Source organism: Artibeus jamaicensis, unplaced genomic scaffold, assembly GCF_021234435.1.
Source record: "Artibeus jamaicensis isolate MK-2021 breed Jamaican fruit bat unplaced genomic scaffold, CSHL_Jam_final contig_252, whole genome shotgun sequence".
Lineage (NCBI taxonomy): Eukaryota > Metazoa > Chordata > Mammalia > Chiroptera > Phyllostomidae > Artibeus > Artibeus jamaicensis.
This window is the reverse complement of record NW_026521538.1, coordinates 2,700,946-2,727,252: the sequence shown is the minus strand read 5'-3', so window position 1 is coordinate 2,727,252 and position 26,307 is coordinate 2,700,946. Positions and strand designations below refer to the sequence as shown.

General features: G+C 54.8%; 1 protein-coding gene across 2 annotated transcripts; it reads left to right on the top strand.

Moving 5' to 3' along the window:
* The first annotated feature begins 83 nt into the window (after window positions 1-83).
* PYROXD2 (pyridine nucleotide-disulphide oxidoreductase domain 2) lies at window positions 84-26,307 on the top strand. 2 transcript variants are annotated; one of them, XM_037138980.2, is made up of 16 exons: window positions 84-2,009; window positions 5,514-5,533; window positions 7,440-7,533; window positions 7,618-7,691; window positions 9,612-9,767; window positions 11,572-11,725; window positions 14,031-14,173; window positions 14,274-14,371; window positions 16,265-16,406; window positions 16,798-16,932; window positions 19,946-20,018; window positions 20,247-20,403; window positions 22,530-22,684; window positions 23,377-23,483; window positions 24,913-25,033; window positions 25,807-26,307. In XM_037138980.2, exons 1-16 carry the CDS (start codon window positions 1,883-1,885, stop codon window positions 25,875-25,877), a joined length of 1,827 nt encoding a protein of 608 aa, XP_036994875.2. In that variant the 5' UTR covers window positions 84-1,882; the 3' UTR covers window positions 25,878-26,307. The 2 variants fall into 2 exon arrangements, with proteins under 2 accessions (XP_036994875.2, XP_036994876.2); XM_037138981.2 differs by having other exon boundaries at window positions 14,112-14,173; window positions 25,807-26,305.

Genomic DNA, 26,307 nt, shown 5'->3' with positions numbered 1-26,307 from the left:
TGTCCAAGTCAAACACGTCTGGGCCCCTGGGCCCTCTTGGTGCCCCGTGCGGTTCTCCCGTCCTGCCTAAGCCCCTCCCAGAGGTCCGTGTCCTCCAGCCGTGGGTCCCAGGTGACCCTGGTGTGCCCGGGATTGAGATCCACTGCCCAAGGGGTGCAGCCTCCAACCCAGGAGCCCCCACCTCCGGAGACACAGGACAGGCCGTTGGAGCTCTGGGCCTGGGGGGCGGCACAGTGGGCTCAGTCTTGACTGCAGACAGCGCCCGGGCCTTCTGTGTCCACGGTCTGCAGCCAAGACTCAGGCCAGTAAGGCTGTTCTTTCCCATTAAGGGAACACACTGGTGCGGGGACAGAAGTACTGAAGGAACTAGGACCTCACCTCAGGCCCAGAAGGTGACGGTGAGGGACAGTCACCTGAGGGAACGGGACTGCACTCCTTACTGTGACGTGATGGACAGAAATGCAAACCGTCGATTGTGGCAAATACAGAAGAGCACAAAGGGGAAACTAAGTCTGGAAGCCCCCTGCCCCCACTGTTTAGGGCCCCCACTTTTGTCCCCTTAAATTTTAGCAGCTGCATGGGGCACATTCTCAGTTTAATTTTCAAAATTCTAGTAACACCAGGGGAACGTCCTGAGTGGGGTTTCAGCAGTGGGGGTGACGGTTCCACGGTGTGTGGAAGGGGGTTCAGGAGGAGAAGGTCCTTGGGGCGCCCTTACTCAGAAGCACTTTTTCTGCATACTGTCCCAGTGTGTAGGTGAGCTTCTAACAGCAGGTTTCTAGAACATGTCAGAGCAGCGTGGACACACCCAGCTCCCCGGGCCCTTTGCTCCTTCAGGGGAGTGGCCTGCCAGCGAAGGGGCCAAGGACAAAGGCGCTCTTTATTCAAGGCAGGCCAGGGGGTAAGGAGGCACCTTAGCTTAAGATATTTACAGAGGTGATCTTTAATCCCTGAGGATTCCTGGGAAAGGTGCCAGGAGACAGAAGTAACCAGGCCGTCAAGAGAAAAATGTAGCCCTGACTGGTGTGGCTCAGTGGGTAGGACATCGTGCCCACAACCCTAAAGGCCTCCGGTTCAGTTCCTGGTCAGGGCACATGCCTGGGTTGTAGGCCGGGTCCCCAGCTGGGGGTGTGCAACAGGAAATTGATGGATGTTTCTTTCCGTCTCTCCCTCCCCTCCCCTCTCTCTGAAAATAAATTAAAACCTTTTTTTGAAAAAAAAGGTGAACCCCAGGAACTTCAGGTAACTGAACTGGACCCCGGCCCCTCAGGCCCCTGCAGCAGCCTGTTGAGCTCACGGAGGTTAAGCATTTGGGGGAGACAACGTGCTGTTCTCTAGGGCCCAGCGACAGACGTGGCCCTTCCCCGAGTTCTGCTGAGGCCCTGGGCTCCCCGAGGGGTCCCCTGCCCTACGTGCCAGCAGCACAGGGGGTGGGAGCGGAGTTGGACTCGAGTCTCAGATTTCCCCTCAGCACCCCCCAGACACTTAATTCCTTCATGAAAAGCAGGACAGCACCGTGAACACTCAGGCCACACATGCTCCTCTGAGCCTCGGTGCCCCCATCTGTACAATGGGAGTCCCGGGGCCCGCACAGCGCCTGGCACACGTGAGCCCTCGAGAGCCATCAGCACAGAGGTTACTCTCCGGACGCCTGGAGGCGGCACCGCTCCTGCCGGCACCACAGGCCACCTCCCACAACTCCGTCCGGTGTGGACTCGGGGGCATGCGCAGCTCGGCCTCCTCCGTTTACCCGTGGCCCAGGGCCCAGAACGGCCGTGGACTGCAGCTCCTCCCCTTGTCCTGCGCTGGCCCTGCTCCTCCCCCTGCCTGAGGAGGACAAACTCTGATTGCAAGCAAATTCCTGGTCCAGTTCTGGGCAGAAATGGCTGCAAGTGGCCGAGGCCTCAGCAGGGCCCCGAGAGCCTCTTTCTGCGTGGCTGGGAGGCAAGCTCACTGGGAAGCCAAGGCCTGCCTGAGGCCCGAGTACGACGCGGTGGTGATAGGAGCAGGTAAAGCGGCTGAGCTGGGGCTGGGGGCTGGGAGGGCAGCCTGCTCAGAGGCCAGGAGGGCCCCTTCCCAACCTTCCCTGTGTTGTGGGGACAAGCCGGCCAGGAATTGGGGCGAGTGACAGCAGGGGCTGCGGTGGAAAGCGCACCACCAGTCTGCAAGCAGGTACTGGGCTGTGAGGTCGGCTGGGCCGTGGACTTGCTGTGTGGTCTGGCACAGATTCTTGCCCTCTCTGGCCTTGTGCCTCAGCATCTAGAATGATGAGGGGGGACTAGGTCATTCCACCTCCCGTGAAATTTGCTGGTTGTCATATTCTTGAAAATCATATGGTATGTGACGGTTAGAAATTAAGAGCCCTGGGACAACAGGCCAGTGAAATCCAGCCACCCAAGTGCCCCGAGTTCTGGTCACCACAGCCTCATCTCTAAGGCCACCCATCTCCAGAGGAAACTGGAATTGTTTGCTAGGGGGCAGTTAGGAAGACGTTGAAATGAGTCCCAGAGACCCGAGTGCGTGTCTGCAGAGAGTGAGCCCCCCCGCCCTGCACGTGTCCGCTGACCCGGCGTTGCAGAGCCCCCAGTTCTCCCCGGTGACCGGGTGGCTGCAGGTCAAGACCAGGCTGTGCTTCCCCAGGGCAGGCATTTCTACTCACGAAGGGTCTGGGTCCCAGCGGTTGACATTATCTCCAGCTGGTTTATACAGAGACAATGACAGGACTGAGCGGAGGCCGCGCCCTGTAGGCGTCTGGGAAGGGGTGCGCGTGCTAGCGGCTGCACGGAGGCGGCAGGCGCACCCTTTTTCGGTGAAACGACGGTGCTGTAAGTTCTGGGCGGCCGGTTGATCCTCCCCGAATCTCTCTACCTTTTGCCAAACTCAGCCTATGGTCGCAACCTACAAATGCAGATGGTTTCCCCCAAAATGTCTGATACTTTTATTCACCTGAAAGAGTAGAACGAGCATGAAAGAAGTGGAATGACGAAGACTCACACCGGAACTCCAGGCCTCCTTCAGCGATGGAGCGCCCTCCTGGCTCAGGTGAGAGCGTTTGAACTCTGGACCAGCACTCCCTCCCCTCTCTGCGCGGTTTACCACGGTTCAGCTGCAGACACTACACGCCCGTGAGTCATCCCTGAAGTCACAGCAGCACCTGGGAGCCGCCTGGAAGATGACCCTGACTTAGTCACCTAAGAACGTGCCTAAGAATGACGCAGGAGCCTGTGAAGTGCAGTTTCCTGGGCCCTGAACCCGCGATTGGGATTCGCTGGACTGCAGGTGACCCCGGAGGTCAGCGTGTATAACCAGCCCTTTGAGCGGATCCCGTAAAGGCGGCTGCAGCTCGAACACTCGGGAGCCCTTGTTCAGAACCCCCCGCTGAGGGCAGCGTCTCCGCGGGGCCCTGGTGCCTGAGGACCCCGGAGTCAGGCCGGGAGATGAGCTGAGCCTGCAGCTTCAGGCCACTTGGCAGGGCAGGGACAGGCCACCAGAAGCCTCAGGAGAGTTCAGCCAGGACTCGGGGACGGAGGGGGCAGGGAGGAGAGATTCTCGACCTTTGTCATTTGAAGTGTGTTTGTGCATTTGAGGGCTTATCTGGGATGATTGAACTGGAACCCAGCTGCCTGCAAGCCTGTATTAGTTTTCCAAGATTTATAATCAGCACTAATTAAAGGACCAATAGCTACCATTTATTGTGGGGCTGCTAAGGGCCAGGGCTTTACATATATTATTGGTTACTCCCTCTGCAGACACCGAAGGGCCCCCAGCATCCTCTCGGTTTTACATGCAAAGAAGCGTGAGGCTCCTGGCCTTCAGGCAGACTCCGCGGGGCCGTGCCTGGTGAGCAGCCGAGGCCGGGCTGAGCTCCGGATGGCTGGCCCCGCAGCTGGATGTGTCCGAGACCAGGGCTCTTCAGACTGAGGTTGCAGCCCGTTCATGAGTCCCACCCAGAAATATTTTTCAAAGTTTCCTAGGAGAATTTTCAAAAGTGTGTAAAAATAGTATATCCACCAGCATTTAAAAAAATAAGATATTATCAAATAGACCATCACCCGCTGATCACATGACAAGAGTTCGTATCAGTTTTGTTCTGTGAAACTTTTGTTTCTGTGAAACGCACATGCGTGTGGGGGCTTTGCCGTCTGCAGAGCGGGTGCGGTTCCTCCCGTGGATCATGGGGGGGTGTTGGGAACGCCACGCTCGAGATCCCTCAGGTGGATGAGATGCTCAACGACCTCTAGAACCCTGGGGGTTTCTATGTGGAAAATTTGAAATAAAATCATCTCAGCTGTGAAGAAATCCATCCCGTGGGTCGTTGCCGTTCCCCTGTCTATGGCTGGCAGCTGAGCATTTTTATTTGAGTCAACACGGCATTCAGGTGGGCCCTCGGAGAACACAGTCGTCTCCCGACCGCGGTGAAGACACAGGGCGACCTCTCATCTCCAAGGACAGGCACCTACTGAGTGGCCCAGACCAGCCCCTCCTCCTTCCCTGAAAATGGTAGGAGCCTGTTCTCTGCCCCCCTGAGGATTCTCCATGGGCAGCTGCACCTTCTCCTGAAAGTAAGAACAGAGAAGGCCTCTCCGCCCCGGGGCCCTGCATCAGACAACCTGGGGGCCTGCGAGGAAGCCCATTCCAGGCCCCACCAGCAGCCTGCTGAGGAGACCCTGGGAGGGGTCTGGGAGACGGCATTTGCAAGTCCCCAGGTGACCTTGAAGCTTCTCAAAGCTGGAGAGGCACTTGCCAGCAGTGGGCTTCATGCGGAACAGGGGTCCCAGGCCAAGTCCAAGGCTCCTGACCCCAAAGCAGCCCCCTAAGCTTTTTGGAAAGAAACTTTGTATGTAAGATAGCTGAGTTTGCCCAGTGTGCTGGCACCCTTGAAACACAGTTTAGTGCTCTTTAGTGCGCATGGAAACCGCATGTTTATGACTTCCTTTTGGACTGTTCTTATTTTGTTTTGGGGGCACTGGGACTGACAGAGACAAACCCGTGTGCCTGACACCTGCCAGGGCACTACTGTGAGCCACACTTGGCAACACAAGCTAGGCTTGGCAACTGCAGCCGTCCACACAACCAACGCTATGCGGAGCGGCCACTGATTCCATGCAGACAGAAACCTGCAGCCTCGGCGAACCAGCCACGTTCCCTTCTCTTCCCTGCCAAATAAACTGTGACACTGCCTCCGACAGTCTCCCACTCATCCCCAAGTGACGGAAGCTCGGCTTCCACCTGATGACCACACATCCCTCCTCGCCCCTCACTGCACCAGGACATCTTTCAAGGTGAGGAAGAACCAAGGTTTCTGACCCTGAAAGACCAGGTGTTTTAAGGCATCAAGCTAGAGACCGTGCTAACATCTAGGTACAGATTTAGGGGTCCCCGAGTTTCTGCTGCCTCTCCAGCATCTTCGCAGGCGTGGGGACAGGGATGCGTGACCCCAGTACTCAAGGAATGTGTCTGTCCACTGATTGATGACTGATGTTGCTTCCTCCCCTCTCCCCGTGTCATTGCAGGTCACAACGGGCTGGTGGCGGTGAGTACCTCCCCCTCTGCCCCACTTGGCCGGCCCCAGGCGTGTTGCTCTGGGTGGCCTCCGCAGAGAAGAAAAGGCAGGCCAGCACCCTCTGCCTGGTGCTCACCAGCGGCTGGCTGGGACGCACGCCTGCGGCAGTTAGAGAGGACATCGGGGGCTCCCTTCCCTCTCCTCGCCTCCTTAATGCACATGTACTTGGGGAAGTGCGGGACTGGCACGGCCCGGGAGACGGTCCGAGCCGGGCAGCCAGGTGTCTGCAGCTGGGTGGGGCCCTCTGCTCCGGGTTCCGGGCAGTTCTGTGTATAGAGCCCTGTGCACCCCGGCAGGTCTAGGCCATGTGACCCCGGGTGCACCCTAGAGCCCGAGAGGAAGCCGGCGCAGCAGAGGAGGTGCCGCTCCGAGCTGGGCCAGGGCCCCCGTGGCCGTGCCTCTCAGACCCGAGTGCACGTGCAAGTGGGAGGTGCCAGCGGAGGTGCAGGACACGAGGCGAACATGGAATGTCTAGAAGCCGTGGCTGCTCTAGAGCAGTGACACGGGGGACTCAGCAACACCCGGCAGGGACTAGACAGACAGGCGTCGGTGCTTTCCCTGACATGTCAATTTTACTTGACTTTCCGATTTGCACTTTGATCAGACGTTTTGAGGGAGATTCTAGGAAGGCGGTGTTTGCTCCTGAGGGGCACTGCCAGAAAGTGGGACCGCTCTGACCGGGCACTTTGATAAATCTGGTCTGTAGGGAGCGGGGAGAGAGCGGGAACTGGACACGCAGCAGCAGCCCAGAAAGGCGCCTTTGGTATTTTGGGGTGGCCCGGAGCCCCATTTATGTCTGTGCTTAGAACTGCAGAGGGGCTTGCTCTGTCTGTCTCTACGCCCTCACACGCCCCTGGTCACAGGTGGTCCTTCTAACGGCCGTGTGGCTCACCGCCGAGCAAGCGCCAGGCCGGCTTCCTAGGTCGGCGCCGCTCTTTCTCCTTTCCCGCTGGGACGTGCAGAGAGTGCAGCCCCGGGTTCCGAGCAGCTGCATCTAATTCCCAGCTCCTGTGCTCATCAGCCCCATGAGCCTGCGGAGAGTGATTCACCTCACTGAGCCTCCGTTTCCTCATCTGTGGAATGGGGAGAATTATACTCCTACCTCGAGGGTTGAACAAGATGATCCAGTCCAGTGTCTGGCACCTAATAGTTACCAAATAAACCATTTTTTAAGTCCAAGAGCTACACTGTCCATGTTGTCACCTTAGTGATGGTGAAGGACCAGCATAGACCCAAAGCCCAATGAATTCTAATTAGCAGATATTTATTGATTTCTAAGTGCTAGAGAAAAATGAGTAAACCCCTCCATCATTTGTTCCTCCAAATAAAGTGGTACTGGAGCCCTAGCTTCATTCATCAGGCGAGTCCTGTGTACCAGGGCCCAGCTCAGTGACCTCCCCAGTGGCCTACGGAACAGGTGCCGTGGGCACTGCCATCATGGCCCCACCTTTGCACAGGAGGCAACGGAGGCCTGGGAGGTTGGGTGTCGAGGTGCCCCAGCAGAAAGAGGACTAGAAGCCGGAGAGTCAAAGCTGGCTCAGCATCCTCTGGCAAGGTCGCTGTGCTGCCTCTCGGGGCCTGTGAGGAGGGCTGAGCTCACACCCGCCTGGAGGAGAGGGACCTGAGTTCACGGAGGCACCGGGGCCTGGCAGGAGGGAAGGTGACCTTCAGCTGGGAGTTAGAGGGGCAGAAGCCATCATGTCTGATCTTAGAAGACATTTGGGAAAGTACGAGTTTACAGGGGACACGAGGGAATGGCTTTCCTAGAGGTGAGGACAGCAGGAGCCGAGGGGTGGCAGGCTGTCCCGGTAGTGAGAACCCTGAGACTGCAGGCTCATCCCCAGGAATGAAGGGAGGGCCCTGTGTGTCCCCCCAGGCGGCCTACCTGCAGAGACTGGGGGTGAAGACGGCCGTCTTTGAGAGGCGCCATGTGATCGGGGGCGCGGCTGTCACGGAGGAGATCGTGCCAGGTGAGCCCCGAGAGCTGGTGTGGGCCGACGGCAGGAGGCTTGTTGGTGGCCACTGGTAATGGTCTTCATATGATTTGGTTTCAGGGTTCAAGTTCTCTCGAGCATCCTACCTGCTCAGCCTGCTGAGGCCACGAATTTACACTGACCTGGAGCTGAAGGTAAGGCCCTGTAGCCTGACTGGGGCCGGGGGAGGGGTCCGTTCTGTCTTCCCTCTGGGGCAAAGGCTGCCCGTCCTGTGCCCACTCCAGGGCACAGTGAGGATGATTCTCTGCACCCCAGGTCTCTCTTCCACCCGAGGGCTTGTCCATTCCACACAGTCTCCTTGGTACATTCCTAGAGATGGGTTTTGTCTAGCCCGGCCAGTGTCTTAAAAATCAGGAAATTTCACATAAGAATGAAACTTTCTTTGATGGACGAACTTGGCAACATCAGGCCAGTGTTCCTACGTGCAGCACTCTGACCGCCTACGTGGCCCAGGACCCGGACCCCCCTTCCCTGCCCATCACTTTCTGGCGTCTAGTCTGGCCCTCACGGGGAACCAACTTGAACCCTTGAGACTCTGAGCTTGCGGAGCTGTCTTAGGACATGAAGCTGATTGAACTTCAGATCCTGCTACCATCCACAGCAGCCTGAACAGGGAGTCAGAGGGACTCGCACCCTTTCTGGCCCCTGGGCTGTTGTGAGAGGGTCTGAGACCTCTCAGTCCCCCCATGTTGACTTCCCATAGCTTGACTTTGGTCCAAGGCTTAGCCAGTGCTGCCCCCACCCTTTCAGATTCCGTCTGCCTCTTTCATAAACTCTGGTCACCTCATCCCTGAGCCTGCTAGCTTCTACATGTTGGGTGCCTCTGTCACCCAAGAGGAAGAGGTTCTTTGCCCTCTGTCCAGGAAGCTGGCGTGACGTCAGCACCGACTTGGCTATAACTGAAAGTTTGAAACTAATAAGATGTTGAGCCACTGTTTACAGCAATTTGGCTGCTTGAACAGTTTCACAAAGAGGAGTTCTCTGAACTAAGTAACTACAGAAACCCCTTAACAAATTACTCTTCAAGCTCCTAAGAGAAAGAGAGGCAAAAACAGAGAGGAAGAGAGAAAGAAAGAGAGAGAAGAGGGGGGAGAGAACGAGCCTGTCACCAACCAGGACAGGACGAAATCTAGCCAAGGCCTGTGCAGGGGTTTCTGGTCCTCGGTCCCTGACACACTCCAGCCGAAGGCGGTCTGCAAATGCGCCACTCACACCAGTAGCGGATGTGGTGGTGGGTATGCGGGTAGAGCCTTCTTTTGGAAAATCCAGCTTCTGAAAACTAAGAATCACAGAATAGAAATTTTCTCATGATTATTCACTTTATTATTTTAAATATATTCCTGAAAACGTCCATGCGCTCCCCAGATATTTGTAAAGCAAATCATATTTCACATACATCGAGGGAACTTCCACTCAAGGTGACCATGGAGTAAATGACTCTGCAAAGTAAATAAAATCTTTTGATGTGAATAATCTACCTACCTTATAAGTATGGATTTCCATGTGAGTGTTGCCTCATTGTTTCTTTCCGAGTTTTAATTCTTTATCCCCGAGTGGGGGAGCCACAGAAGAGTGCCGAGTGAGCCAGGACTCGGGGGGCACAGAGGTGCGGTTCGCAGCCCGACCCACCTCCCAGCGCGACCTTGTGCAAGTCGGTTAACTCCTCTGAGCCTCATTGTCGCCTTTGTACAGTGAAGGGGACATGGAGTTGCTGCGTGTGAGGAAGCCACTGTAAACCCCAGGGCAGTCCCTGGCGCAGGGTGGCGGGGCGTTGCGTGGGGCGCTGTGACATGGCATGGTGTGCGGTGTGGCATTGTGTGGTGTGGTGAGGCGTGGCGTGTGTGACGTGTGGCTTGTCACGGTGGGTGTGGTGTGGTCTGCCACAGGGCACCTGGGCAAGAGGGCTTATTATGCACTTATATTAAAAAATAGGAGTCAGGACCTTGGAAACCTGCACGCAGGCACGTACATGGTCATAAACACGATCAGAGAAGGGTCGAGGGCAGAGGCCACACATTCCTTCTAAGGTTGCGTGTCCGGTCTGTGTTCTGCAGAAACATGGGCTGAAGCTGCACCTTCGGGACCCCTACTCCTTCACCCCCCTGCTGGAAGAAGGCGCAGGGGGCAAGTTGCCCAGGTCCCTACTTCTGGGCAACGACATGGCGGAAAACCAGAAGCAGATCGCCCGGTTCTCACAGAAGGATGCACAGGTAGGGAAGGGGACCAGTGACTGACCTCTCCCTCCCTCTCCAGCCTGCAGGCGGCTCGTGAGAGGAATGGGCTCTCGTGGTCCCACAGCTGGTGTCCAAGGGCTGCAGAGGCTTGGGCAGGCCACACCCCCAGCCCTAGGAGGGTGTCAACCTGTGCCGGCCTTTGATCCTGGGCACTGGGAGGAGAAGGGGATGGAGGCCAGTAGTTCAAACCCGGGGACACCGGGGCCCCCAAACCCATGTGTGTTCAGTGGCTTCTGCCTGCTGAGCTTCGATGGGGAGTCCATGGCTCCGCACTCACACTGCACAGGCCCCCTCTGTCTCCTGCTTCTCCACAGAACTGGAAGTGGTTATCAGTATCAAAGCACAGGAAGGCCAAAAAGAAGGATTAAGCACGGATCAGACACAATTAAGGATAGAGTGAACTGGACCAGGAATTTAGGACGAGAGAGGTGTAATAAATGTTCGTTCGATCTGGCATCAATCCCCTGGCAGCCCAAGGCCAGAAACCGTCCCTGCTCTGCTGAAGGGAGCGCCCAGGTCCGCAGGGGGCACGCTTGTCCCTCTGGAGTGCGTTATGAGGGGTTTGTTGGGCTGCTTTGTCTAAAGAGTCATTGAATGCAGCGGGCCTGGCGCTATTGGTTTTGCAGATATTAATCAATTCCTTGAATGGCTGGTTTTTGTACTGAGCCTAGATATAAGCTGACCGCATAGCATTAACTCACATCTTGGCGGAGACATTATTATGAGAAGATCCTATGTTCATACAATCGATGTGCGTTGCTTTTTGCTGTGTTGCTCTAGTACTGACCTGGCTGACAGTCAGAATCACTGAGGGAGCGTTGCTTGTTTTCAAAGCGATTCCTCCATGCAGGGGGTTGGGGACCCCTCCCTACCTACACACTGTTCTCCACACCCTGCCCATCTCAGGCGCACTAGAGAGGACTCTGGGCAAGGCTGGGTCCCTGGGCCCATAGGACGGTGGCTGTGGCCTCGAGTGCTATTGGCCACGGGGGCACGAGGCAGGGGCACCTCCCAGAGTGGAAAGTACGGGGCCCGGATTGCGGCTTTGTCTCTGTCCGCCGTCATATCAAAGGGCTGCTGCTGTTTAACGTCGCGTTCATCAAGACTTCTCAAATGTCCTTCGGCACAGGACTTTCCTCACGTGACGATTATTAAAATTCCGCGGGTGTATCTGTGGGTCTAGATGAAACGGAAATTAACGGCTCTGGGCAGGAAATGAAGATAAGGCCTCCAGTGACACAGTGAGGGGGCGGGGTGTCAAGCGGACTCCATCGGGGGAGCTGCCAGGGCGAATGGAAGAGACGACTGTTCCTGCTTGTGGAGAGAGGACGCAGGGGATTTGCAGACCAGGAAAGCGCAGTTCGCATGCCGGGATTCGGGGAAAGAGAGCTCACTTCTAGCAGCAACATGTGGACGGACAGGAGAGAAGGAGAAACGTTTCAGTGGTTTTTGGTTTGTCACAGAGACCACACCCTAGGCACTTGCCAGTTTTCTGTGGCTGACGACTGGTCTCGGCCAGCATGAGCCCCCTGCTCCTGCCACCACCCCTGGGCTCCCCCACTGCCCAGGCTCTGTGTGAACTCCCCTGGTGTCAACAGCAGCACACAGACCCAGAACAGGGATCAACTCAGCCATGCTCAGGAGGCCCGGCGTCAGGCCTGAGGAACCGCAGAAGCTCAGCCGGGGGGCAGCAGGCTGCAGGGGGGGACCATGGAGGGCCAGGCACGGGGGGCCGCGTCCCTTCCAGGCAGTGGGGCCTTGACTTGGGGCTTTGTTCTAGGCTTTTCCCCAGTATGAGGACTTCATCAATCGCTTGGCATTAGCCATTGACCCTCTGCTGGACGCAGCCCCTGTGGACATGGAGGCCTTCTGGCAGGGCTCCCTGCTGCAGAGGCTCAAGTCACTGACCACCCTCACACCCCTGCTGCAGGCAGGTAAGTCCAAAGGGCTGGCATGAGGGCAGGACGCGTGACCTTTAGGGAGTGGAGCCCCTTTTCTCCAGGATCCTCCATACACCTGAGCCTCCACAGCAGCCTGCCTGCCGCCGTCTGTTTGTAGGGATGGCCTGGAGCACATCTGTGAGGAGGGCTTAGCTTGGCGTGCCCTAAAACTAGGGCCCGACACAAGGGTGTGCATGTGAGTCGTTCATTCTGAAAGGTGACCCAGAGAACGGAGGAATGAAACTGAAAAGAGGGGGTGTCGATACCAGAGTGTGCTGCTTGTGGATGCCATGTGGGTGACAAGTGCAGGGTGACTTCTGGGGACCCTCCAGAAGTCTCGTGCAGTCCACATGAGACCCTTCCCAAGAGAGGAAAGGAGAAGCATTTCTCCACAGGGCTCTGTACCCCATTGATCAAAGATGCCCCACCAGCTATTAATTCCCACATCCGGCTCCCCACCCATGGGTGCCAAGTGGTTGTTTGTGGGCGTCCAGTCATGGTGCCAGAGGGGCCCTGAGGCAGAAACGATGAGGCCCATCTTACAGGCATGAGATGGGGTGCTGTGGCTGCACCGAGCGAAGCTGAAGGAAGGCTGCGTGGGGCCTGTCACCGCAGCCAGCTGGGATAAGAGGCAGGGGCCAAGAGGGTTTGAGGAGATGCCCCATACGAAGAGGATGCTAGACTTGGGCCATGTGAAGGGAAGCTTGGCTAAGCATGCTACTCTTTTCTACTACTCTAGGTTATAAAGACCAGTTTGGCTTCTGTGTTTTGGAAAAATACTGAAATAGCTAGCTATGATTGCAAAATTGCTGCATAAAACTGTAAAACTCCAATAACATTAAAAATAAAAATGTGCTTCTCACCAATCTCACCATCAGCATGGTTTAGTTGATCCATCTGGGCTCAGCTGATCAGGTCTGGTTCCATGTATATGTTTGTGGCTGGGGCGGAGCTCCGCTCTAGTGCCTCTCAGCCTCCTCTTGGAAGCTGCAGGCTGGTCCAGCACGGCCTCTGGCAGCAGTGGTGGAAGTGCAGATGGAAGCCCTGGTGTCCGGGCCAATTTCAAGCCGCTGTTTGCATCACATCTTCAAACATCTCATTGGCCAAGCAAATCTTGTGGATGAGTCTAGAATCAAGGAGTCAGGCAGGAGCAACCCAGCTGGGATGGGAGGCACTGCAGAGTTACAGGGCCAAGTGTGTGGATGTGGGAGGGAAGAAGGATTGGAGCCAGTAATATCTATTACACACGCCAAAAGTAGACACTGTCTCTCAGATTACCATCCAAAGAGGTTTGTGCTGAAATGTTCATGTAATGAACATTTATTGAGCAACTACTTTGTGCCAGACTAAGTTAGGCACAGGGGCTACGATAGCTGGACATTAAGATCCCTGCCCTCACTGCCTTACTACCCAGTCACTCTCCAAGATACTCTGAATCAGACTCTGTGGAGTGAACTAGCCAAGCCGGCCACCTCCCAGGGCACAGGCCTTATAGAGGTCAACACAGGGGAATAAGGTACAAGTTACAGAGGAGTTCCCATAAAACTATGAGCTAATTTCTCAAAAGAAACCTTACAGGGAAGAATGAGCTGGAAAGAAGTATTTGAAGTCATGAAAGGCAAGGACCTACATCCAAGTTTACTCTACCCAGCAAAGCTTTCATTTAGAATGGAAGGGCAGATAAAGTGCTTCTCAGATAAGGTCAAGTTAAAAGAGTTCATCATCACCAAGCCCTTATTAAGTGAAATGTTAAAGGAACTTATCTAAGAAAAAGAAGATGATCAAAAGTATGAACAGTAAAATGACAACAAACTCATAACTATCAACAACTGAACCTAAAAAACAAAAACTAAGCAAACAACTAGAACAGGAACAGAATCATAGAAATAGACATCACATGGAGGGTTATCAGTGGGAGGGGAGGGCAGGAATGGGAGAAAAGGTACAGAGAAGTAGCATAAATGGTAGGTACAAAATAGACAGGGGGAGGTCAAGAATAGTATAGGAAATGGAACTGCCAAAGAACTTATATGTGCAACCCATGGACATGAACTACGGTGGGGGGGGGGGCGGGGAATGCTGATGGGAGAGGAGGTGCAAGGCAAAGGGGAATAAAGAGGAGGAAAAAATGGGACAACTGTAATAGCATAGTCCATAAAATATATTAAATAAAAGTTTCCCAGAATAATTCCAGCAGCTAAAATGTATTAAGTGCCTGTGAACTTGCAAACGTTTTCCACCTTTGTTGAATCCTCACAGTCAGTCTCAGGTGTGTGATAACGTTACTCCCACTTCACAGGCCAAGGAGCAGGTGATATTGCAGATCAGAGCGCGTCCTTCTTGCCTGTCTCAGTTTGGTTTCATGGGTTTCCTCTTCCAGGCCGCATCCTGGGAGCCCGGCTGCCCCAGTACTACCAGGTGCTCACAGCTCCAATGACCAAGGTGAGGGGCTCCCTGACCTCAGGCTGGGCCTCGCAGTGAGGCGTTCTCTCCTCCTGAGGCCCCTGAGCCCTCCCTTCTCCCTGCCGTTTTGCTGCCCCAGGTGCTGAACCAGTGGTTTGAGTCCGAGCCTCTGAAAGCCAGTCTAGCAACAAACGCTGTCATCGGGGCCATGACAAGTCCCCACACTCCGGGGAGTGGGTGAGTGCAGGAGGCGAGGCGGGGCCGCAGGTGAGGGGCGGGCTCCCCGGAGGAACGATAACAGCCATCCTTCCCTGAGCTCCCCCCGTGAACCAGGCACGAGGCCACGCACTTCATACACAGTCCGTCTAAGTTGTGGTGTTAACAACATCTGAGAGCCGTGGCTCAAGAAGGGGAATATGTTGCCCACCGTCACGCAGCTAGGGAGCAGCAGAGCTGATCCGGTGGCCCCTCCATCTCCCACTGGTCCTTTCCCTCTGTCCCAGGACACGCTCTCACACAGGCACCTTTGCGAGGTCAGGAAGCTGCTGTCGCTCTGTGAGTGGGGTGTGTTGGCAGCCTGGCCCGAGAGGAGGCAGGCAGACGCTGTGGGGTTGCTAGTTGTGCAGGACTCAACGGGCCCCGTAGGAGCAGGAAGGGAGGGCGTGTGTGTGGATGGAGGATGCTGCCAGGTGTTGGGCCATATCCAGTGTGCCAGAAGATGCAGATAGAAGCTGTCAGTGTGGCTTTTCTCTCAAGGGAGGAGAGCACCCTTTGGAAGTGATTTTCAGTGTGCATTAGGCCAGTCCCAGGTTCCCCGGGGCCGTGGAAAAGGGGGATTGGCAGCAGCCGCCACACCTTGGCCAAGCTCTGTGATCAAACAGCCAATTTGGATCTTTCAGCTGGGGCCTCCTATTCTTTTTCTGTGGGTCTCCAGGAGGATTAGCTACCACCCAGGTTGTAAAATGTGCCTTGAAGTAATTTGTTTCTTCATTAATTCTTTCAATAAATATTGATGGAGCACTTGCCTATGCTCGGTGCTGGGGCTACAGCGGTAATTGGAGCCGAAACCCTGCAGGAGAGGCAGACGCAGAGCCAGTGGTGATAGCGAAGGGCCGAGAGCTCTGTGATAGGAAAGGGAGCAGGGGAGCCTCGTGCTCCGGAGTCAGGCCCGCCACGAGAAAGAGGTGCTTAATCTGAGACTCTGAGGAGAGGAGGCTTTCGTTAAGTGAAAGATGAGGGAGGGAGGGGGCTCTAGGCTGCAAGATCAGTACGTGCAAAGGTTGGGAGTTGAGAAACCATGTGGTCTATTCAAGAACCTGGAAGAGGTGCGGTTTGGTAGGGGTGCAGCGGGAGCAGCCTGAGGGACGAGGCCGACCTGCAGGCAGGAGCCTGGGAGACTGTTTTCAGGGCCCGGCCATGACCCTAAGAGCAACAATGAGCCAGCAAAGGCTTGAAAGGAGGGGAGAGACGGGAACATCACTGGGTGTTGAGCTCAGGCTCTGAGTTCTGTGTGGAGAGAGGTCTGCAGGGAAGGAAGAATAGGAGAAGGTGGTCTGATCAGGAAGAACTTCCTGCCACGGTCGATGGAAGAGAAGAGAGTGGCCTGGACCAGGAAGCAGCAGCAGGAAGCAGGGGCCCGGGAAAGCTCTTGAAGAGGCAGAGTTGACAGCCTGTGATTGGATGTGGGCGGGGAGAGAGTAGCAGGAGGCGAGATTGACACCAGGTTTCTTTGGGAAGCTGAAGATGCCATTCACTGGGATGGGGAAGATTGAAAGAGGAATAGGCTGGAGAATGTGGGAAAGAAGCGGGTTTGAGATGCCTGCCAAGAAACCATCCAAATGGAGATATCTGTGGACGGACAGGCTGGAGCCCAGGAGGGAGCTGGGGCTTGGGTTTGGGCAGCGTCACCTCACTGTTACCAAAGCTGCTTGCAGACACGTTTTCATGGGGAGAGAATGTGAGATGGGGAAGCAAAGGACTCTTGACAGGAGCCTAGAGCCCATCGGAAGGACAGGGTTGGGTGGGAAATGGAGAGGTTGAAGGTACAAGACAGGAGGAAATACTTGCACCTTGAACTCTGGGGAGATTAAATCCCAACTCCAGCCACTGATCCTGATGATCTGCCCTCAGGTATGTGCTGCTGCATCACATGATGGGGGGCCTGGAGGGGATGCAGGGGGCCTGGGGCTACGTCCAGGGTGGCATGGGTGCCCTCTCTGATGCCATTGCCAGCTCGGCCGCTGCACATGGAGCAAGTATCTTCACCGAAAAGGTGAATGGCCCCTATACTCCCTACTCTGATATTGGCTGGAGTCCTAAGATAGAACAAAATCTCAGATTTGGAAGTTCCCTCTTTTTACCAACGGACGAGGTGGGGCTCAGGTTATACAGCTTGTTAGTAGCTGAGCAGCTGTCAACTGGATCCCACCTCTTCTGCTGCCCCTTCGAATTGCCCACCGCCAACCCACACCGAGACTGAGCTTTCCAGTTGGAGGGGCTGGGCTGAGGAAGGCTTCGCTGAGGAGCTGCAGAGCCGGGCAGGGTGGACTCGGGACGGGGAGGCTGTGAATGTCTAGGAGCAGCAGAGAGGATGGAAATCCTTCAAGATCTAACCTAGTTTTCCTTCCCGGGGACTCCTGGGGCCTGGTCCCCGTGGTGTCCAGCCGGTGGCGAAGGTGCAGGTGAGCAGTGGAGGAGGCATTCAAGGAGTTGTACTGCAAGACGGCTCAGAGGTGAGGAGCAAGGTGGTGCTGTCCAGTGCTTCGCCGCAGATCACCTTCCTGCAGCTGACACCACAGGTGAGGCCTGGGGGTGGAGGTTAAGGCGTCTGACGCCACAGGGGCTGAAGATTGGGGTGATCAAGGGAGCCAGGACTGCACCGGGGTCGGGGTGCAGGTGCCAAGTCTGTTCACCCCGGGGGAAGCTAGTCCTTCTCTGTCTCACCTAGCAGGCAGGGAGCCAACAGGAAAGAAGCCGCACAGGTGAGGAGAGGAGTCCGGAGAGGCCAGGTGCCCTAGGCCATGCAGGTGGCAAGGGACAGAGCGAGAGCTGGACCCCAGGTCTGACTGTCAATCAGTTATTTATACAACTTTCCTGCTATACTGAATTCTCCTTCCTGGCCAACCCTAATCCCACTGTCTGGGGCAGTTATCCATTTCCATTTGAATGCCACATAATAAACCACCACACGACTTCTGGGCATGTGACAAGAAATACTGATTTAGCGCAAAGAGCTGGAGAATTCAGTTGATCTTGGTTGAGTTCAGTGGATTTGGGCTTTGCTCATACATCTGCCATCAGCTCCGAGTCAACCAGTGGGCCCTGCTGACCTCGGCTGGGCCTACGGACATGCCAGGGGGCAGTGGCTGCAGCTGGGGCAGCATGGTTTCTGCCGGAGCGACAGGGGTGAGCTGGCTCTGCTCCACCTGTCCTTCATTCTCTAGCATATTCCCAGCCCCTGACAGAAGGCAAAAGCAAGCAAACTCAACCGTGGGCAGCCCCGGAGTCAGAACAGGAGGACATTACAAAGGGGCGTGCATACTCAGAGGATGGAGGGTTTGGAGTAATTTTTGCAACTCCCCTGTCCCTAGAATTGATGACAATACATGTATGGGCACAGAGCTCCCAACCATTCCTGGGACTGCTCCTGGGGGCAGATACCACTTCTTCTGAGTGATTCTGCTCATAAAATCCAACAAACATTAGTCAGAAAAGCATCTTTTTTTTAAATTTATTTATTTTTTTAAATTGATTATGCTGTTACAGTTGTTCTATTCCCCCCTTCATTCCCCTCCACCCTGCCCCCCCAACCCCACCATTACCCCCTTTAGTTTATGTCCATGTGTCTCAAGTCCTTTAGGTTCTATATTTCCCATGCTATTCTTGCCCCCCCATCTATTTTCTATCTACTGTCTATGCTACTTGTTTTCTGTACCTTCTCCCCCCCATCTCCTCCTCCCACTCCCCTGTTGCTAACCCTCCTTGAGATCTTCATTTCTATGTTTCCACTCCTGATCTAGCTGTCCTTTTAGTTTGCTTTCGTTTTAGGTGTGGTTGTTAATAACTGTGAGTTTGTTGTCCTTTCACTGTTCATGTTTCTTTAACTTCTTTTTCTTCGATAAGTCCCTTTAACATTTCATATAATAAGGGCTTGGTGATGAACTCCTTGAATTTGGTCTTATCTGAGAAGCACCTTATCTGTCCTTCCATTCTAAATGAAAGTTTTGCTGGATAGAGCAATCTTGGTTGTAGGTCTTTGGATTTCATGACTTGGAATATTTCTTTCCAGCCCCTTCTTGCCTGTAAGGTCTCTTTTGAGAAATCTGCTGACAGTCTGATGGGGACTCCTTTGTAGGTGATTGTCCCCTTAGCTCTTGCTGCTTCTAGGATTCTCTCCTTCATTTTAATTTTGGCTAATGTAATTATGATATGCCTTGGTGTGTTTCTTCTTGAGTCCAACTTTTTTGGTACTCTCTGGGCTTCTTGGATTTCTTGGAAGTCTATTTCCTTTGCCAGATTGGGGAAATTTTCTTTTTATTATTTGTTCAAATAGTTTTTCCACTGGTGGTTGTGTCTTTCCCCCCTTCTGGTACCCCTATAATTCGGATATTGGAGCGTTTAAAGATGTCCTGGAGGTTCCTAAGACTCTCCTCATTTCTTTGAATTCTTGCTCCTTGACTCTTTTCTGTTTGGCCATTATTTGGTTTCTTCTGGTCCACTCCATTGATTTGAGTCCCAGTTTCCTTTTCATCTCTATGGGTTTCCTGTGGAATTCCATTCATTTCCCTTAATTTAGCCTTCATATGTTTCTCTAATTTGTGGCTATAATCAACCAGATCTGTGAGGAAGCTGATGACCAGTGTTTTAAACTGTGCGTCTGAGAGTTTTGCTATTTCTTCGTCGCTTAGATTTATCTGTGGGGCTTTGAGTTCTTCCTGCGACATTTTTGGTCTGTTCTGGCCCTTTAAGTGGGAGAAGCGGGGCCTTGGAGTCCCAGGTCGCTTGGTTGTGACGCTGTATGTGGGGGCGTGGTCAGAGCGGGGAAATGGCGGCGCCCTCTATCGCCTTGGCCGCCGTCTATCGCCGCCGCCGGTCCAACCGCCCACTCCCTCGCTCGCGCGCAATTAGGCAACCGCAGTCAACACGCCGCACCGCCTCCCCACTGTCTCCTCTGCAGTCGCTCACCCGGTGGGTTGCTCGGTCGCTCACTAGGTCCAATCCTGGGTTTGGAACCCGTGCGTCTGGATTCACGCGTCTGGATTCGCGCGTCTGGATTCCACGCCCGGGTCTGACCGAGCCCTCCTTTGTAACTCTTCACCAGACACCGGTTTCGCCCCTTACCGGTCGGACTGAAGAATTTGTTGTTAGCGGACTTCCGAAAAGTTCAGTTTTCCGTGTTCTGGTTGTGTTTTCTGATGCTAATATTTAGTTGTCCCTAAACTTGGTTGTGTGAGGAGGCACGGCACATCCACCTAAACCTCCATCTTAGAAAAGCATCTTATTAAGGCACTTCTGAGATCATCAAGTTTTCCAGGAGCTTACGGACCAGAGGAGAAAGAGGCCTGCAGACCACCAGCCATGTCCGAAGCAGGAGTTAGTGTGGGCCACTCGCAGCCAGGACGCTGGCAGGTCACAGAAGGAGGAGTGGTTAGGAGAGGGGGCTTATCGGAGAGGGTGGTCTGGCTGATCTCTGAAGGGTGGAGAGGACTTCTGGAAGTAGACAGGGGGCAGGAGACCAGTCTGAGCAAAGGAAGAAGGCAGCTGCTTGGGGGCCTCAGCCATCCCAAGGCCTGTTATGGAAACTTCTTCCAGGAGTGGCTTCCTAAAGAGTTCGTGGAGAGAATCTCTCAGCTGGACACCCAGTCACCTGTTACCAAGATCAACGGTAAGAGGCCCACCCCACTGTGGAGCCGCCTCTTTGACATGATCCGTGCAAGCCATGTCTGGGTTCTGGGGAAAACTGACCTACATCATCATTTCCATCCCCGACCTCTACACTTGTTCATACTTTTTCTTCCTAGTCTAACACTGGGTGATGAGTACAGGAGGATTCCGGGGGTGCTGAGGACCCAGGCCTTCGGGCCCTGACCCCTCCCCCACTTTGGTTTCTCAGTGGCTGTCAACAGGCTGCCTGACTTCCTGGCAGCCCCCAGTGCTCCCGGGGGCCAGCCGCTGCCCCATCACCAGTGCTCCATCCACCTGAACTGTGAAAACACCCACCTGCTCCATCAGGCCTTTGAGGATGCAGTGGATGGCCGGCCCTCCCACAGGTGGGCGGTCCCCGGCTTCGTGTCCCTTGGGGTGTTCTCACACAGGGTCCTGGTGAGGTGGGGGGAGTGTCCAGAAGGGACTGGCTCTTCTACCTGGTGTTAAATACTCACAATGACATAGGATCTGCCTAAATCTATATGTGGATTCCAAGGCTAGGAAATGTATCCCAGGCCAGAAAGCTGTGGGCTCAGGCAGGTAAAAGGTGAAGAGTCAACACGTTCGGCCAAGGGTCCCAGGTTAGCAGAAGGAACAAAGGACCACAGAGGGGCCAGTGCCGGCGTTTGAGAAGAATTGGAGAGAATGCTTTCTGGAAGGAAGAAGGCAGTTTTCTAGTTCAGCAGCCCACCCAAAGGCACACACTCAGCCGATTCTACAGCTTCTCTTACCTCTGACAATCTGCCTTGGTCCAAACCTTGTAAAAGCACTTCCCACCTCCCCCCACACCCCAGCTGTGTCTCCATCCTTCTAGGAACAGGCAGGGACGCTGCATGAGCAAGCATCCTTCCCTACTGCCAACTGTTCACCAAAACTTGTTGACAACCTATTCTGCGCCAGGCGCTGTATGGGCCTGGTTGGGTGGGTGGGGGACCAGGCAGGGGCGTGGCACAGACATGGAGTCATAAGGCAGGCCCACAGCTACCTGTAGCATGAGGTAAGGAGGTTGTGTGCCCTGAGAGAAGGGGAGAGGCCAAAGTCCGCTCACCATATGTATTTAGGGGCTCCAACTCTGTGCCAGGCTTAGTCTGGGGACCCGAGCACAAAGGAGCAAGAAGAGTCAGCAAGGCCTCTGCCCTCAGGTCACTGACATTTTGTCGTGGGAGACAAGACAGGCAACAAACATGCACGGACGATATGGAGAAAAGTAGGTCAGGGGATGGGAGAGGGTGTTAGTCTTTATTAAGAGGTCAGAAAGGGCTTCTCCGATAACATGACATTGAGCGGAGACCTGAAGGAAATGAGTCTGCAGGTGGATATCTAAGGAAGAACAGCCAGGCAGAGGGAAAGTCAGGTGCAAAGGCCCTGGGGCAGGAGGGTGGCACTTTGTTGGAGGCACAGGGATGAGGCCAGAGTGGCTGGAGAAAGAGAACCTGGGAGTGAAGGGTAGGAGGTGGGGGCTGAGCCGCAGCTGCTGCATCTGCTGGGCCATGTCAGCCACTCTTGGATTTTATTCCAGGGAAGTTTGTGCAAAGCCTGACTTACATTTCAGAAGGACCACTGTGGCCACTGTGTGGAGAAAAAGGGCATCTGTTGCAACTTGTCACTATTATAGAATCCAAGGGAGAAAGGATGGTGGCCTGGACCCCGGCAGGGGAAGTGGACGTGGTGAGAAGTGGCCACATACTGGGTATTTGAAAGTAGAGCTGCCAGGATTTGCTGTTGAATAGGAAGTAGGGTGTGAGGGAGAAAGAGGAGCCACAGGAAGGTGGTGTTTCTCTTTGGTGAGAACGGGAAGGCGATGTGTTCAGGGAGGCGCAGGACACCAGGCCCTCGGGCTTCGACAAGTTCCTCTGGAGATATCTGGTGGACGTCCAAGTTCAGAGGGAACACCGCAAGTGAGCGGGGTGCAGGGAGAAGGGGCATTTCATGTGGCCACCTGGAGGACAGTCATAGCTGGAGGCCAGAAAAAGACTGTGCTTCGGGCGGAACAGGTTTGTGAACAGGGAGGGGCAGGAAGCAGGCGCCCCTTCTTCTGGGTGTCAGGCTGCTCGGCTCCGCTTGGCCTTCTCGGGAAAGGTCACCACCAGGCAGGGGTGAGCTTGGTCGAAATCTGGCTGCCGGGGCACCTGCTGTCTTCGCCTGGTTCCTCACTCGTTCATGTTGTCTGTCTGGACCCTGGGGACGTTTGAGACCCTGATTGTTCTACAGGCTGTGAGGAGGAGGAAGGCAGGGACAGTCCGCACCTTCGGGGCTGGGCGGGCTCCTCAGGGGTAGTCCAGACTCTCCTAGTGGCCACTGACACCGTGATGGTGACCAGCCACCATGGCCTTACAGCGACAATGGGCCTGGCCATGGTGTCATCTGGTCCCGCGCCTTCATTTTGTCCCCCGTTGCCTCAGAGCGGCCCCCAGCCCCTTTGTTGGGGTAGCTGCCCCTTCCGATCCGCCCATCTCTCCTCCCTTCTCAGGCCGATGATTGAGCTCTGCATACCGTCCTCGCTGGACCCCACCCTGGCTCCCCCCAGCTGCCACGTCCTCTCCCTCTTCACTCAGTACACGCCCTACACCCTGGCTGGAGGCAAAGTCTGGGACGAGCAGGAGAGAAATGCTTATGCAGACAAAGGTAAAGGGGACCAGCCTGTCCTGTCTCGAGTGCCAGCTGGCTTTGTGGTCTGAGTGGACCCCTCTCCTTCTGACTACCCCATTCGGGACTGACACCTTCAGGTTCTATCCCAGGGTGGAGAGAAGTCTCCAAGGGAACCTAAGTCTACAAAGTGAGTGCCTTCTAGGGTCAGGCACTGGGCTAAGAAAGTCCAAAAGGCAGTTGCTGCCCTCAGGTTGCTCACAGGCTGAGTAATGAAGAGACACCTTACAGTACCAGGGACCACGTGAACCCGAGGAGGAAGTGGTGAGCCAGAGAGACAAAGAGAGCTTCCCAGAGGGGGCACATTTGAGCTGGGCCTTAAAGGATGAATAGGAGTGAGTGCAGCGGCAAAGCGCATTCTAAGCAAAAGAAACCGCCTGCGCAGAGCAGTGAGGTGAAGAAAGCGTGGCAGAGTCAAAGGGAGACAAACACCTTTGTGTTCAGGGTTGGGGTAAGGAGGTGAGAAAGACTGGAGGCCTTTGTGCTGAATTATTTATTTGCCTATGGACTGTGTTTGTTTTGCTTACTGAGATATAATTTGCATATGCTAAACTAGACCCATTTAAAGTGTATAGCTTAATGATGTCTAGTCAGTTTACCAAGTTGTGAACCATAACTCCTCCTCCCCCTCCTCCTCCCAACACCATCCTGTGCCCGCTGTCCGGCGCCAGTGTTCGACTGTGTCGAGGCCTACGCCCCTGGCTTCAAGGGCTCCGTGGTGGGCAGAGACGTCCTCACGCCACCTGATCTGGAGAGAATCTTTGGGCTTCCTGGAGGGGTAAGAATATGCCTTGGCGGAGGTCCCTTATCACATTCTTCTCTCTGCAGCCCTGCTGCACACACAGCCTTCATCAGAAGGGAGGACAGTGACAGAGACCATGGTGATAGAGGAGGGGGCAGGTCCAGGGAGCAAGGGAAGAGTAGAGAGATGCAGAGAGGTGAGATGGCACCTGCTGAGGTCACCAGGATGGTGGCCCTTACAACTGGATGTCCATGTCAGCCTATCCTGTTTGAATTACTTTGGAGGGAGCTCCATCCCTTAAGACAGCATGTCCTTGGACTTCAGGTCGATGCCTCAAAGCCTACTGAGACTGGGGGCCAGGAGACCAGCTAGGAGCCCAGTTCCAGCACAGCAGCCACCAGCCTTCTGGGGCTGTCGTTGGCGTCGGTGTGTCTGGGCCAAAACAGTTGGGCTGCCGGTGTAAAGGGCACACCCAACCGCAAATACTTAGTGTGAGAAAAGTGTAAAGAGTCTCATTAATAATTTTTATACCTATCCCATACTAAAATGGCAATATTTCGGATCTCCTGGGTTAACGGAAATATATATTGACACCTATTTCACCAGTCCCTTTCTAAAGTCTTAATGTGGCTACTGGAAAATAAAACCCATATCTGTGGATCACGTTATGTTTTTACTGGGCCGCAGTGGTCCAGCTGTAGAATAAAGGAGGCCAGGCAGTGGGAAGGGAAGGAATGACGGGTGTGGAAGAAGGCATGGGGAGGCAGGAGTTAGAAATCTTGGCGACAGTATGCACGGAGAGGTCAGGGGCAGGCGACGTAAAGGATCCAGCCTGGAGGCCAAGGAGAATGTCACCCACTGAGGCAGGGAAGATGGGAGAAAGCAGACTTGTGGGCAAGAATGAGCTCAGTTTGGGGCACGTTGAGAGCGTTGGTTGCAAGGACATCCAGTGGCGGCATCCTGCAGAGGTTGTCCTGCCGGTCCAGACCAGCCGCACGAGGCTGACCCTCCGCTTGGCAGATCTGACCCAGGCCGAGCTCTGATCCCCCTGCCCTTTGTCTGCCACTTACTGTGCTTGGCTGGAGCGTGGCCCTGGGGCCCAGGCTCAGATGTGTGTCTTGGTCAAAGAAACACGTGCCAGCAGCCAAATACGTCAAATTCCTCTATGTCCAAACAGTGAGTGGGGGTCCCAGTCCACAGCACAACTTTGAGAATCTCCTTCTAAAATACCCCACTCAGTTTCCTCTCGCTCTGAAACCGGTCCCCACCCTTTTTTCTGCCTGACAAGATGCCCCGGCCCTAGGACACGTGCCCATTTCCTGCCCCTCCTCTTCCTGCATCCTAAGAACCAAGGAAACAGCATGAAGGAGACCCTTTCTCAGAGAACTGGGGAGGGGGAGAGGCCTGCAAAGGCAGCGAAGACCCCAGCACCCCTCAGTTCACGACTGTGGCCCTGCCTCCGCAGAACATATTCCACGGCGCCATGACGCTGGACCAGCTCTACTTCGCCCGCCCCCTGCCCCTGCATGCCAACTACCGCTGCCCTCTCCGCGGCCTGTACCTCTGCGGAAGCGGGGCCCATCCTGGTGAGTGACCGCGGTCCCCCTACCTGTGTGGATGCGAGGGCTGGCCAGACATCAGAGGCATGCAGAAAAGGACCAGGAGAAATAGTGAGGGCGGCAGGGAGAGAGGGCAGGGGCATGGGACTCCCACAAGAACAAGCCATCCCCATATTTGGAATTTGCAGAATTCTTGGGGAAACACGGCGGCCTCTGCCCAGCTGGCCGCAGGCTGCAGGTCAGCTAGCTCATCCCGCGGCCTTGTGAGGTTTGAGGGTATGTCCCAGGCACACCTCTCCAGGTTCCGGTTTAGGACTGAAAGACCCAGGTTCCTACATTCCCCCTCCATGGTTTAGACTAGTAAGGATCTAGTCAAGTTTCTCAGCGCACAAAGTCTTCCCTGCACATTTCCCAGGCTTTCCTGAGGCCACTTCGTTCTGACGCTTTCCCTGCACTGTGTGGGTTTTGACCTCCCAGAAAGGCTCTCTTTCCACATCTTCCCCTTCCAGCCCTCAGTCTTGCACGTGCTGAGAGTCTTGTCACCTAGTACATCCGCTCTCACACTGAGAGGGGACACCTGCGTGCCCACCCCCTCCCCAGAGCTTGGAGTCCAGAAACCTGCAGGGGGCCCAGAATCTGTCTCCACTGTCATCAGGGTGGTTCTGATGCTCGAGGCCCGAGCACCTCCCTCAGGCAGCTCCACTCTGTTTGGCCGAGGGTCCCCTGCGAGCCCTGGCCCCGCCCCCTCCCTGGCGCTGGGGGAGGAGGGCAGCTTTGGTTCACGGGAAATTCTCTTCCAGGAGGAGGTGTCATGGGAGCTGCTGGACGCAATGCAGCCCATGTCGTCTTTGGGGACCTCAAGAGCATGTGACCCTGAGTCAGGAAGAAGAATCCACCCTGGAGCTTTTAAGTCCGCATTGGGTCCTCTTCCCAGGCTGTGGCCTGAGGGAGACTAGTCCTCAAGGCTAAAGCGACTATTTTAGAAAAAACATTCAAGTTGCATTTGGTACTGATTAACCTTGTAGCCATGCCTTCATGAATGAATTACTTTCGTTTTTATTAAAAATAATGTTTTAGACCTGGCTGGTATGGCTCAGTGGACTGAGTGCCAGCCTGTGAACCAAAGGGTCCCCCGGTTAGATTCCCAGTCAGGGCACAGGCCTGGGTTATGGGCCAGGTCCCCAGTAGGGGGCGCCTGAAAGGCAACCACACATTGATGTTTCTCCCTTTCTCTCACCCCCCCTCTAAAAATAAATAATCTTTTTAAAAATTTTAAACTAAAAAATAAAAATATTTTATAG